Below are 12,816 nucleotides of genomic sequence, written 5' to 3' on the forward strand. Positions count from 1 at the left end.
AAACAGGTAAATATACATAATATAGTGCCAAACTTTCAAAAAAAAAAGTGCCAAGCTACTAAGTGCTTCTTTTTGTATTTTGCAGTATTTTAACGACTCTACCAACTTAGAGAAGTACACGGCATCAGTGACTAGCTACATCAGCAAGTGCATCGATGATGTCACTGTGTCCAAGACCATTACTATGCACTCTAACCAGAAGCCATGGATGACAGCGGAGGTACATGCGCTGCTGAGGATCTGTGACTCCGCCTTCAGAGCGGGCAACAAGGCAGCCCTGACAACAGCGAGGGCCAAACTGTCCCAGGCCATCAGAGAGGCAAAGTGTGCACACACCCAGCGAATCCACAGCCACTTCCAGGACAGCGGCGACACGCTGCGCATGTGGAAGGGCATTCAGGACGTCACCAACTACAGGACAACATCACCTGACTGTGCGTGTGATGCCTCCCTCCCAGATGCACTGAATAACTTCTATGTACTTTTCGAGGCAGAAACTGACGTGGTGGTGTGGAAGACCACTCCTCCTCCCAATGACCAGGTGCTGTGTCTTATTGGGGCTGACGTGAGGAAAACTCTATGCAGGGTCAACCCTCGGAAGGCTGCTGGACCAGACAATATTCCTGGCAGAGTGCTCAGAGGATGTGCAGACCAGCTAGCAGATGTTCTCAGTGACATCTTCAACATCTCCCTGAGCAGCGCCACCATTCCAATGTGCTTCAAGGCCACCACCATCGTCCCCGTGCTGAAGAAGTCTTCAGTGTCCTGCCTCAATGACTACCGTCCTGTTGCTCTCACATCCATCATCATGAAGTGTTTCGAGAGGCTCGTCATGAGGCACATAAAGACCCTGCTGCCCCCTTCACTGGAACCCTTGCAGTTCGTGTTTTGTCCCAACCGCTCAACAGATGACACCATCGCCACCACCCTCCACCTGGCCCTCACCCACCTGGACAAAAATGACACATACGTTCGAATGCTGTTCACAGACTTCAGTTCAGCATTCAACACAATCATTCCTCAGCACCCGATTGGAAAGCTGAAACTACTGGGCCTGAACACTTCCCTCTGCAACTGGGTACTAGACTTCCTAACTGGGAGACCTCAATCAGTCCGGATTGGGAGCAGCATCTCCAACACCATCACACTGAGCACAGGGGCCCCCCAGGGCTGTGTGCTCAGTCCACTGCTGTTCACTCTGCTGACCCATGACTGTGCTGCAACACACAGCTCGAACCACAACATCAAGTTCGCCGATGACATGACCGTGGTGGGTCTCATCAGCAAGAACGACGAGTCAGCATACAGAGAGGAGTTCTTGTGGCTAACAGACCGGTGCAGAGATAACAACCTGTCTCTGAATGTGAACAAAACAAAAGAGATGGTTATTGACTTCTGGAGAGCACAGAGCGACCACTCCCCGCTGAACATCGACGGCTCCTCGGTAGAGATCGTAAAGGGCACCAAATTTCTTGGGTGTTCACCTGGCGGAGAATCTCACCTGGTCCCTCAACATTAGCTTCATAGCAAAGAAAGCCCAGCAGCATCTCTACTTACTGCGAAGGCCGAGGAAAGTCCATCTCCCACCCCCCCATCCTCACATTCTACAGAGGATGTATCGAGAGCATCCTGAGCAGCTGCATCACTGCCTGGTTCGGGAATTGCACCATCTCGGATCTCAAGACCCTGCAGCGGATAGTGCGGTCAGCTGAGAAGATCATCTTCCCGCCATCACGGACATTTACACAACACGCTGTACCCGCAAAGCTAACAGTATTGTGAAGGACCCCATGCACCCCTCACACAAACTCTTCTTCCTCCTGACATCTGGCAAAAGGTATTGAAGCATTCGGGCTCTCACGACCAGACTTTGCAACAGTTTCTTCCCCCAAGCCATCAGAGTCCTCAATACTCAAGAGTCCAGACTGACATCTACATCATTTATTATATTGTAATTTGTCCTCTACTGTGCCTATTGCCTTGTTTATATAATTATTATACTGCCCTGCACTGTTTTGTGCACTTTGAGGCCTGTGCAGGTCTTTAGTCTAGTGAAGTTTTTTTTACGTTGTTTTATGTAATCTAGTGTAGCCTTGTGCTGTCTAGTGTAGTTTTGTGTTTCATGTAGCACCAGGGTCCTGGAGGAATGTTGTTTCGTTTTTACTATGCACTGTACCGGCAGTTTATGGCCGAAATGATAATAAACTTGACTTGAGAGGGGGGTATTTGAATAAACTAAAAATCTGCAGGACCTCTTCTGCTCAAGTGAAATGTTTCACATGTACAAATGGACTTAAAATTTCCAGAACATGAGTATTTATTTTAAATCAATTCGAGAATGACACTCATCTGACTTCATAGAAATCTATTCCATTTTAACTAAGAATGAGATGCTTGAGCCAGTGAAGGCACAAACAATTATTATGTAAGTGGTTCCCAAACCACAAATTATTGACTGAAACCCAGCAGATCAATACAAGAGTTTGGTTAGTCTCCGTGCACATATTTAAACTGACTCACTGTGCATGAGATGGATTAGTTATATTTAATTTTAATAAGTTCAAGTAACATTTTGATTCCCTGATAAAGTTAGCTGTATCAGGGAATGTCAATATAAGGTGACCGCATCCAGGATGCAATAGAGTGATTACCATTTACTAAAATACTCAAACTTATATATTTATGGATACAATATCAAATTTATGTAAATAAATACATTAATTCATTAAACTGAAATAAATTAGATCCAAATGAATTAGAGAAAACATTTGCTCATTCGTAAAAGCTTTAAGTGGTCTTATTACAACTTTACTAGCCATCAGCACAACAATAACAAGTCTACCTGAGATTCTGAGAAAATAAGGAGCATAGAATATTTAAACTGCAAGACTATCCCTATTTGTTCATGTAACAATAAAAATTGCTCACTCTGAAAAGACATGTTCTCTTGATTGTTGTCTAATACTCAAAATTCCAAAAACTATTAAAACTTAAAAAAATAACTGAAGGTGCTGCAAAATTCAAAATAAAAACAGAAAAATATAGAGTTTCCTCAAGTAGGTCAATCAGCATCTGTGAAGGGAAACAGATTTAACATTTCAGTTCCGTGACTTCCAATCAGAACTGGAAAGTTTTCTTTGACCTGGAATATTATCTGTTTCTCTTCCCAAGATGCAACATGACCCAATGAGCTTTTCCAGCATCCACAAGTTTTTCCAATTTATTTTAAATTCAATTTGGAGGAACACTGATTCACAAGCTGTGAAGTGGGGTGTGACAAGGTTTCCTTGTCCTTGTTTGACCTGAGCTACAAGGCTACAAAAGCTTGGACTTGATGTTGACACCCAATAGGGTAATACCCTCTCCCTGAATACCACTCTAAAACCAACTCTGGTAGGTTTGTACTGCCAGTGAGACAGTTTGTATCCAGGGACTGTGATGGAGTCGTCTAGTACATCATATTTAAGTTAAGTTCTGTGAATACAATTACACCAGGCTATTGCTTAACAATTCTAAGGGACATCTCTCTCAATTAAGACAAGTTCAGGAGCAGAACTCTGAAATAGATTGGCCTGAAAGCAACTTTGCAATATCTGAATTTAGTGTCCAGATTGATACTCTATGCTGTACTTGAAATGTAGAATTTGAACATCATTTCTCAAAGTGTTACTGCCAAATACAGTTGTGAAAATTTGAGAACCAAGCTGCAATTTGTGTCAAGGGTAGGTAATGAAGGATCAAGAGATGCCATGGATATGATAAATAGATGGAAGTGGAACTGAGTAGCACAACTAAACATGGAAAGACGGTTATAAAGAATCAAGGGCAGGAAACAAAATGCAGGTGATGACTTATGTTTTTAGAGTCATTTCTGTGCTATGGTACGGGTGAAAAAATAGAAACAGCTTTTGGAATACAGCAAGATGTTCAAAAATATAGAGAAAAGAGCTGGGAGATGGGCAGTGGTTTGCCAGAGAAGAGAGGTCAATAGTGCTTTGTTTTGGCTGGTAGAGATGAAAAGTTTGGAAGGATCGAATTTTGAAAAGACATGTACCTACTTACAATGTAGTCAATGGGGAAGAACGTCAAAGACTTTAACTACATTAACTATTTGTCCATGTATATGGACCTTTTGATTTACTTAGCCAAAACAAAGGAAAACTAGAAACTTTGTACATTTATCCACAAAAATACAGTGTCTGTCATGACTTCTGAATCAAACATCAAACTTTTCCTTACCTTGTACAGCTAGACCAGCAAGCTGAATTCCTTGTTCTAATGTGCAAGGTATGCGACCTTCTAAAATATCTTTCTTCAGTTGAAGATAATACTGGTATCTGCAGAAACAAATTGTAGTTTCACCTTATTACACTCATACAAATATCTTCCCCATTTACAACCAGTGTTAAAACATTCTTCTTCCCACCCTAATATTATTGCCAATAATCCTGACTACAACATCAGCTGAGATTATACAACTCAAAAGGAATGTTAACCTAGGGTTTATGTAATTTTAATAACATCAAAATGAAAACTTAATTAGAAGATATTATGGCAGATTTGCTTCCAAATGCATTGGTAACATGGGCAGGTAATGTTAACATGACATTCAAAATTAAATTTTCTTTGAATATTACAGTATAGTTCATTCGGTCTATGCTAGCTCCTCAGCCCAATTCACCCACAAACATGATTCTGCAAGTTATTCTTCCATTTGCTCATACAATTCCCTTTACAGTATTACAATATCACTGAAATCACTCTACCTTGTAACCATCCTAATAATTTTTATGCAACCACTCTGAGAAAAATCAATTTTGATGTTTAATTATATCCTTATAAATTATTCTATCTGAAATTTTGAATCCGCATATATTGTAAACAACACAATGACTTTCCTACTGAATAACCAACAATAGTCAAAAGAGAGTCAATATCAATTGTTAAAGTGTTAACTTGAAGTCAAGTCAAGGACCTTTCTCAAGCAACATTTGGAGCAAAGCCTTAATGGTTGCATACCTTGTAATCTCCTGTTGGAGCTGAATAATAGTTGGCACATAGAAAACCACACCAAAGTAAACTGTAGGTTCAATGGCATATTTATCTAGCTGCTTTTTGATAGGCTTTTCCAGATCCACCCATCGGGATTGATTCTGTTTATTGTAATACCAAAGACTGAAGTAATTAATCTGCAGGAGAGAAATATTAACAGTCAAGCAACAACACAGACTGATAGTAAATATTTCATATTAATAGTGTAATAAAATATAAAACATTATCAACTTGCAAGGTATGAAGTGCAAGTATTTGTGGAATTACTTTAAGAAAAAAGGCTGCAAAAGACTTGGGAAGAGATTATTTTTGAAAGAGAACCTAAATTGGTTTAATTTTGTTTTGAAATCTCTATTTGCCTTGTTGAATTAGATTTTCTTTAATATTTAAAGGTATTTTAGGCATTAAAGTACAAAAAGCAAATAAATCATAATATTTTCAATGCCTCAAAATATTTTTTTAAAAATCACATTGGCTCACATCTTCTCAATTTCTCATATCTGAATGTTTCTGAGGCATTCAATTGTTAAACTGAATGTTAATTGTTCTGTTCAATTGTTAAAGAATCAGAATAAAACCAAATATCATAAAATACTTGGAGATGCTGGAAATCTTAAATACAGGAAGTGTTGAGAATACTCATGTCAGGACCTATTTGTAGGAAGAGAAAGTTTTTTAAAAAAAGTTTCAGAACAAAGGCCCTTTATCAGAATGGGGAAGGAGTGAAGAGCTTATGAACTACAGGGTTGGTGGCGAAAGGGGGAATGTCTCTGAAGCGATAAAAATGGGGCAACCACAGAAGAATGCTGACCAAAGTACAAAGTAAATTATCAAAGTATACCATATACAACTTTGAGATTCATCTTCTACAGGCAGCCACAAAACAAAGAAACACAATAGAATCCATGAAAAACCCCACACAAAGATAAACATCTGATGTGTGAACAAGAAAGAAATTGTGCACACAATAAAAAAAAAGTAAACAAATACATAGAATATGAACCATTAAGTCCAGGAAAGTGAGTCCACAGCCACAAAGCCAGTTCAGCACTGGGGTGAATGATGCTGGTCCATGACTCCAATGGCTGCAGGCCACAACTGCGGAGTCAGTTCAGCAGCGAGGCGAGTGAAGCTGGTCCAGAAACCCCATGGTTGCAGGGCAACTATTACCCCTGAACATGATGCCGTCAACCCAAGACTCTCGGACCATCCGCCTGATTGCAGCAGTGAGAATAGACTGAGAAGGGTCAAGCACAGAGAAACAGAATGGGCTCAGGTGGGGAACTTGGCTGACACAGAAAATTTAGCTGAACACCAGTTCGTCCTCCGCCCTAACACTTTAATTTGGTTCAGCACTTAAACCAGTGAATCATTGGTTCATTTCTCAGTCTCAGGCTCCGACGCCATATTCCAGCAATGGCCATATCTGCATTCTCAAGAGTTCAGTGCGCCAAATCCTTCGGGAGATTGTAAACATTTGTTAGGTCATGATTTTTAAGTCCATTGAACTGTGTTTGCAGTAGATGGTGAGTGAACCGACATAAAGAATAAACTATACTATCAATATACTTGTTGCCCATGTATCCATCAAGAATATATGCAAAAGTGAGCATCATGAAGTCTAGGTACAGATAAACACAATCTTTATAACTAAGGGCACACTATTTTGTTGGGAGACATCACCCTTGTGGTAAGTGGGATAGATTCAAAAGTTTTGGATGTCAAAAACCTGTTATACAGGTATTCCACTACAATCAACAATCCCTTGGCCACTTAACTCCTTTATTCATAGATATGAAGACAAACCTTGATTCAAATATGAAGACAAACCTTGATTCAAATCTAGGCTCCCCCAACCTGGAATCTGGTTCTGAACGACTTTTCTACCCATCAGGAGAGTTTTCCCAGTGTATTTCTGGCTGTAGTCTACGTCTCACCTCAAGTAGATGTCAAACTATCAAACTTGAGAAACTAAGTACCATAATCAACAAAAATAAAATGGCATACCTGGATGCCTGTCACATTAAGGTGGAAGACTTCAACTCAGCTGGCTTGAAGAAGTCTCTGATACCAACACATCACCTGTGACACTAGAGAACACACATTCACCCAATGCCATACTACAATCAAGAACGCCTACCACTCCATCCCTCAACTGCACTTTGGTAAATCCCACGACCTGGCTTTTTTTTCTTGTGAACAAACAGAGACTGAAGACCGTGATATTGGTGAAGATTAAGAACAACTAGACAGGACAAGCAGAGGAAAAAATTCAGAACTGTTTCGAGTAGGTAGACAGGACAATGTTCTCGGATTCATCAGTGGACCTAAATGAATATGCCAGAGACATCCATTTCATAAGGACATGCATGGACAAATGCGACCCATAAACACATTTCCCTAAACCAAAAGACTTGGATGAACCAGGGGATTTGTGACAATCTGAAGGCTAGATTTGTGGCATTTAGAGCTGGCAACTCACAGTCATTTAAGTAGTCCAGTAATGACCTCCAGTCCATTGTTAGTGCAAAAAGGCAATTTTGGACTAATCTGGAATCAAGGATGGAGGCCTGGTATCTTTACAGGGCACACAATATTATTTCTTACAAGAAGAGATCAGGTACTGAAAGTGGATTTCAGCATCTTTTATGCAGATTTCCATTGGGAAACACACCTTCACAGGCCCCCACATTTTCTGGATATGGTAAATGCAATTATTCCCAAGTTGCCAGATACAGATAACTGGGTGACCATCAGGAGAAGGAAACAGAACAGGTAGACAGTGCAGGATACCTCTGTCGCTGTTCCCCATAATAACAAGTATATTATTTTGAAAACTATTGGGGGTGACAACCTAGCAGAGGAAAGCCACAGCAGTCGCATCAAACTATTTGCAAATACTCACCAAGTCCAACAATGGGACTCAACACTTCCCAGTGCAAATTAATCTTTGACTTCCTGACCAACAGACCACAATCACGAAGGATAGGCAGCAATAACTCCATCATGATTATTTTCAACATTGGCACCCACAAGGCTGCATCCTCAACTTCCGACACTACTCTTGGTACAGTCATGATTTCATGGCCAGATTCTGTTCTACAACTTTGCAGATGACACCACTGTAGCTGATATTTCTCCAATAATGAGGAGCTGGAGTACAGGAAGGAAATAGGAGAGCCATGGTGTCCTGACAACAAACTTTCTCCTAATGTCAGCAAAACAGAAGAGTTGGTCATTGGCTTCAGGAAGGGACTGGTAGAGAAGCTGAGGTCGAGAGAGTGGAGAGCTTCAAGTTCCGAGGAGTGAATATCACCAATAGCCTGCCTTGTCCAGCTATGTGGACACCACTTCCAACACACCTACCTCACCAGTGCCTCTACTTTCTCAGGAGGCAAAAAAGAAAAACTAAAATGACATGTCCCCTTTGACTGTCAATTTTTAAATTGGTGCACCATAGAAAGCATCCTATCTAGATACATCACAGCTTGGATTGGCATGGCTGCAAGAAATTGCTTAGAGTTGTAGACACAGCTCAACGTATCAAAGAAACCATTCATCCCTCCATGGACTCCATCTATACTTCTCACTGCCTTGGTAAGGCAGACAACATAATCAAAGACCTCATCCACCCCAGACACTTTCTTCTCATACTCCCATCAGGTAGAAGATACAAAAACCTCAGCAAGTAATATCACCAGGCTCAGGGACAGCTTTTATCCTTCTCATATGAGACGATTGAAAGTTTCTCTAGAACAATACAATGGACTCTTGACCTCTCAATCTATGTGATTATGACCTTGCACCTTAACATCTAGATGCACTTTCTCCATACGATAACACTTTATTCTGCACTTGTAATGTTTTACCCTGTACTACCTCAATGCACTGTTGTAAGGAATTGATCTGTAAGGACAGGATACAGTTTTTCATTGCAACTCGGTACTCGACAATAATAAACCAATTTACCAATGCAGAAAATATGCCAGTCCATATAAAGCAGGCCAAATAGAAGCCAGCTAATCACCACCCCATTGATCTACCTTTGTCACTAACTCATTTGTGGAATATACCCATGAGAGTAGAATCAAGCAGCATTTTCCTCATCAATTAGCCACTTACCAATGTCAAGCAAGAGAAAATCTGCAGATGCTTGAAATCCAAGCAACACACACAAAATGAGTATTCCAATTCTGACATAGTCCACCTCCCATTCCCATTCTGACACATTAATCCATGGCTGTCATGATGAGGCCACACTCAGGTTGGAGAAGCAACACCTTATATTCTATTTGGGTAGCCTCCAACCTAATGGCATGAACATCAATTTCTCAAACTTCCAGTAATGACTACCCCCCTTCAGCATTTCCCTATCTCCTTGCCCGTATTCCCTGGTGTTCCTCCCCCCTTTTCTTTCTTCCATGGTCTTCTGTCCCCTCCTATTAGATTCCCCCTTCTCCAGCCCCGTACCTCTTTCACCAAACAACTTCTCAGCTCTTTACTCCATCCTTCCCCCTCCCAGATTCACCTACCACCTTGTGTTTCTTCTTCCCCTCCCCCACTTTTAACTCTGACTCCAATTCTTTTATCCCTCCAGTCCTGAGGAAGGGACTCTGCCTGAAATGCGAACTGTACTCTTAAATAGATGCTGCTTGGCCTGCTGAGTTCCTCCAGTATTTTTTGTGTGTAGTCATTTACAATTTAGTATTATCAGCATTAGGTGGCTCCAAAATCATTATTGTGCTGTTCAAAACACAAAAACAAAGAGCAAAATTCCAGGAACAAGACAAGGGTGACCATCAAGCTGAAATAAGACATAGAGGCGAACACTATCTAGGACTAAATCTAGGACCACCAGAAACCCATAGGACAGCAGGCACATAGGAACAACGCCACCTGTATTTTTCTTCCTGGCAAGTAGGAAATATCTTCCGTTGGAAATATATTACCATTCATTCAAGGCCAATGGATGCAAATAACAAAGCTCACTATCCAACAACACTGTGGGAATAAATTCACCAACAAATGTAGCAGTTCATGGAATGCAAAAAGTAAATGTCAACCTTGCCACCTTCCAAATTCCTGAAAATAACTAACAGAAAAACGTAAAGATGAAAATGAACATATTATGAACAATGGGAGCCCTTAATGAGAGGTACAAATGATATTTGAACTAGAAATTTTTAAAAGAATTATAAGTATCAATATGACAAATCTACTTCATTGGACTATGTGCTATTAATTGGTTTATTATTAATTTACTATTATTGTTACATGTACCCAGGTAAGGTGAAAATATTGTCTTTCATGCCATCCATACAGATCAATTCATTACAGCAGTGTATTAGGATGGTACATGGGTAAAACAATAACAGTGCAGAATAAAGTGTTACAGCACAGAGAAAGTGTACATGGATAGGCAGAAAGGGCAAGGTCAACAGTCCATCTAACTGCCCTGTGGAACTATTCAATAGGCTTATAAGTGTAGGATAGCTGTCCTTGATCCTAGTGGTACATGTTCTCAGCCTTTTGTATCTACTGCCCAATGGGAAGGGGGAAAAAATATCCAAGGAGAGGGGTGGTTGTCTATGATTATGCTGGCTGCTTTACTGAAACAAGAAATGTGGACAAAATCTATCGAAGGGAGGCTAGTCTCCAGATGTGCTGAGCTGTATCCACAATTCTCTGCTGTTTCTTGCAGCCACAGGCAGAGCAGTTGCCATACCAAGCCATGATACATCTGGGTAAGATTTCCACAGATTAAAATTAGTGAGGCAAAGTTCACATGCCAAATTTATTTAGTTTTCTGAGGAAGGAGAGGTGCTGGTAGACATTTTTTTTGTCGAGACATCAACAAGATTGGACTAGGAAGGGCTAATGCTGATGTTTACTCCTAGTAACTTCTAACTCTCAACCCTCTCACTACTATTGATATCACTCCCTTCCTGAGGTCAATAACCAGCTCTTCTGTTTTCCTGACATTAATTCTCATGACACCATATTACTATAGCAAAAGCTACCAACCAAAACAGTGAACCAAGTGATGCCACAACCAGTCTTAATGGTAAAACTTCAAGACCCTAAGGATTGTTTAGGCAAGATCCAACAGGATTCCAATGATAGAGAAATTGCTCCTTACATCAGAATACGGTCACTGACGATCCATTATTCACTCCACTGAGAAAGTGCAGGCCCAACAGATAAACATCTTGAAGGAAAACTACAACAAACTTATTCAGACAAAGTAATTAAGACCATAAGACAAAGGAGCAGAAGTCGGCCATTCGGCCCAATGAGTCTGCTCCGCCATTTTATCATGAGCTGGTCCATTCTCCCATTTAGTCCCACTCCCCCGCCTTCTCACCATAACCTTTGATGCCCTGGCTACTCAGATACCCATCAATCTCTGCCTTACATACACCCAATGACTTGACTTCCACTGCCGCCCGTGGCAACAAATTCCACAGATTCACCACCCTCTGGCTAAAAAAAATTTCTTCACATCTCTGTTTTGAATGGGCGCCCTTCAATCCTTAAGTCATGCCCTCTCATACTAGACTCCCCCACCATGGGAAACAACTTTGCCACATTCACTCTGTCCATGCCTTTCAACATTCGAAATGTTTTTATGAGGTTCCCCCTCATTCTTCTAAACTCCAAGGAGTACAGTCCAAGAGCGGTCAAACGTTCCTCATATGTTAACCCTCTCATTCCCAGAATCATTCTAGTGAACCTTCTCTGAACCCTCTCCAATGTCAGCATGTCCTTTCTTAAATAAGGAGCCATAACTGCACACAGTACTCCAAGTGAGGTCTTACCAGTGCCTTATAGAGCCTCAACATCACATCCCTGCTCTTATACTCTATTCCTCTAGAAATGAATGCCAACATTGTATTCACCTTCTTCACCACCAACTCAACCTGGAGGTTAACCTTAAGGGTACCCTGCACTGGGATTCCTAAGTCCCGTTGCATCTCAGAACTTTGAATTCTCTCCCCATTTAAATAATAGTCTGCCTGTTTATTTCTTCTACCAAAGTGCATGACCATACACTTTCCAACATTGTATTTCATTTGCCACTTCTTTGCCCATTCACCCAATCTATCCAAGTCTCTCTGTAGACTCTGTTTCCTCAGCATTACCAGCCCCTCCACCTATCTTTGTATCAACAGCAAACTTAGCCACAAAGTCATCTATTCCATAATCCAAATCGTTGATACACAACGTAAAAAGCAGCAGCCTCAACACAGACCCCTGTGGAACACCACTGGTAACCGGCAGCCAACCAGAATGGGATCCCTTTATTCCCACTCTGTTTCCTGCCAATCAGCCAGTGCTCTATCCACATATGTAACTTTCCTGTATTTCCATGGGCTCTTATCTTGTTTAGCAGCCTCATGTGCAGCACCTTGTCAAAGGCCTTCTGAAAATCCAAATACACAACATCCACTGCATCTCCCTTGTCTAGCGTACTTGTAATTTCCTCAAAGAATTGTGATAGGTTTGTCAGGCAGGATTTTCCTTTAAGGAAACCATAATGAATTCTGCCTATCTTGTCATATGCCTCCAGGTACTCCATAACCTCATCCCTGACAATCGACTCCAACAACTTCCCAACCACCGATGTCAAGCTAACAGGTCTATAATTTCCTTTTTGCTTCCTTGCCCCCTTCTTAAATAGCAGAGTGACATTTGCAATCTTCCAGTCCTCTGGAACCATACCAGAATCTATTGACTTTTGAAAGTTCATTGCTAATGCCTCCA

The 12,816-nt window shown here is 41.0% G+C and overlaps 1 protein-coding gene across 3 annotated transcripts in view; it reads right to left on the minus strand.

The window, feature by feature from the left end:
- Positions 1–12,816, minus strand: part of ptpn21 (protein tyrosine phosphatase non-receptor type 21) — a 61,990-nt gene that overhangs the window by 31,859 nt on the left and 17,315 nt on the right. For all 3 annotated transcript variants that reach the window (XM_073039578.1, XM_073039580.1, XM_073039579.1), the window contains exons 3-4: positions 5,020–5,189; positions 4,240–4,337 (exon numbers count right to left, since the gene is read on the minus strand). In XM_073039578.1, coding sequence (XP_072895679.1) covers positions 4,240–4,337; positions 5,020–5,189 — 268 coding nt within the window. The remainder of the gene's footprint in view (positions 1–4,239; positions 4,338–5,019; positions 5,190–12,816) is intronic.

The sequence above is a fragment of the Hemitrygon akajei genome, chromosome 3 (genome assembly GCF_048418815.1).
Source record: "Hemitrygon akajei chromosome 3, sHemAka1.3, whole genome shotgun sequence".
In the NCBI taxonomy this organism is placed as follows: Eukaryota; Metazoa; Chordata; class Chondrichthyes; order Myliobatiformes; family Dasyatidae; genus Hemitrygon; species Hemitrygon akajei.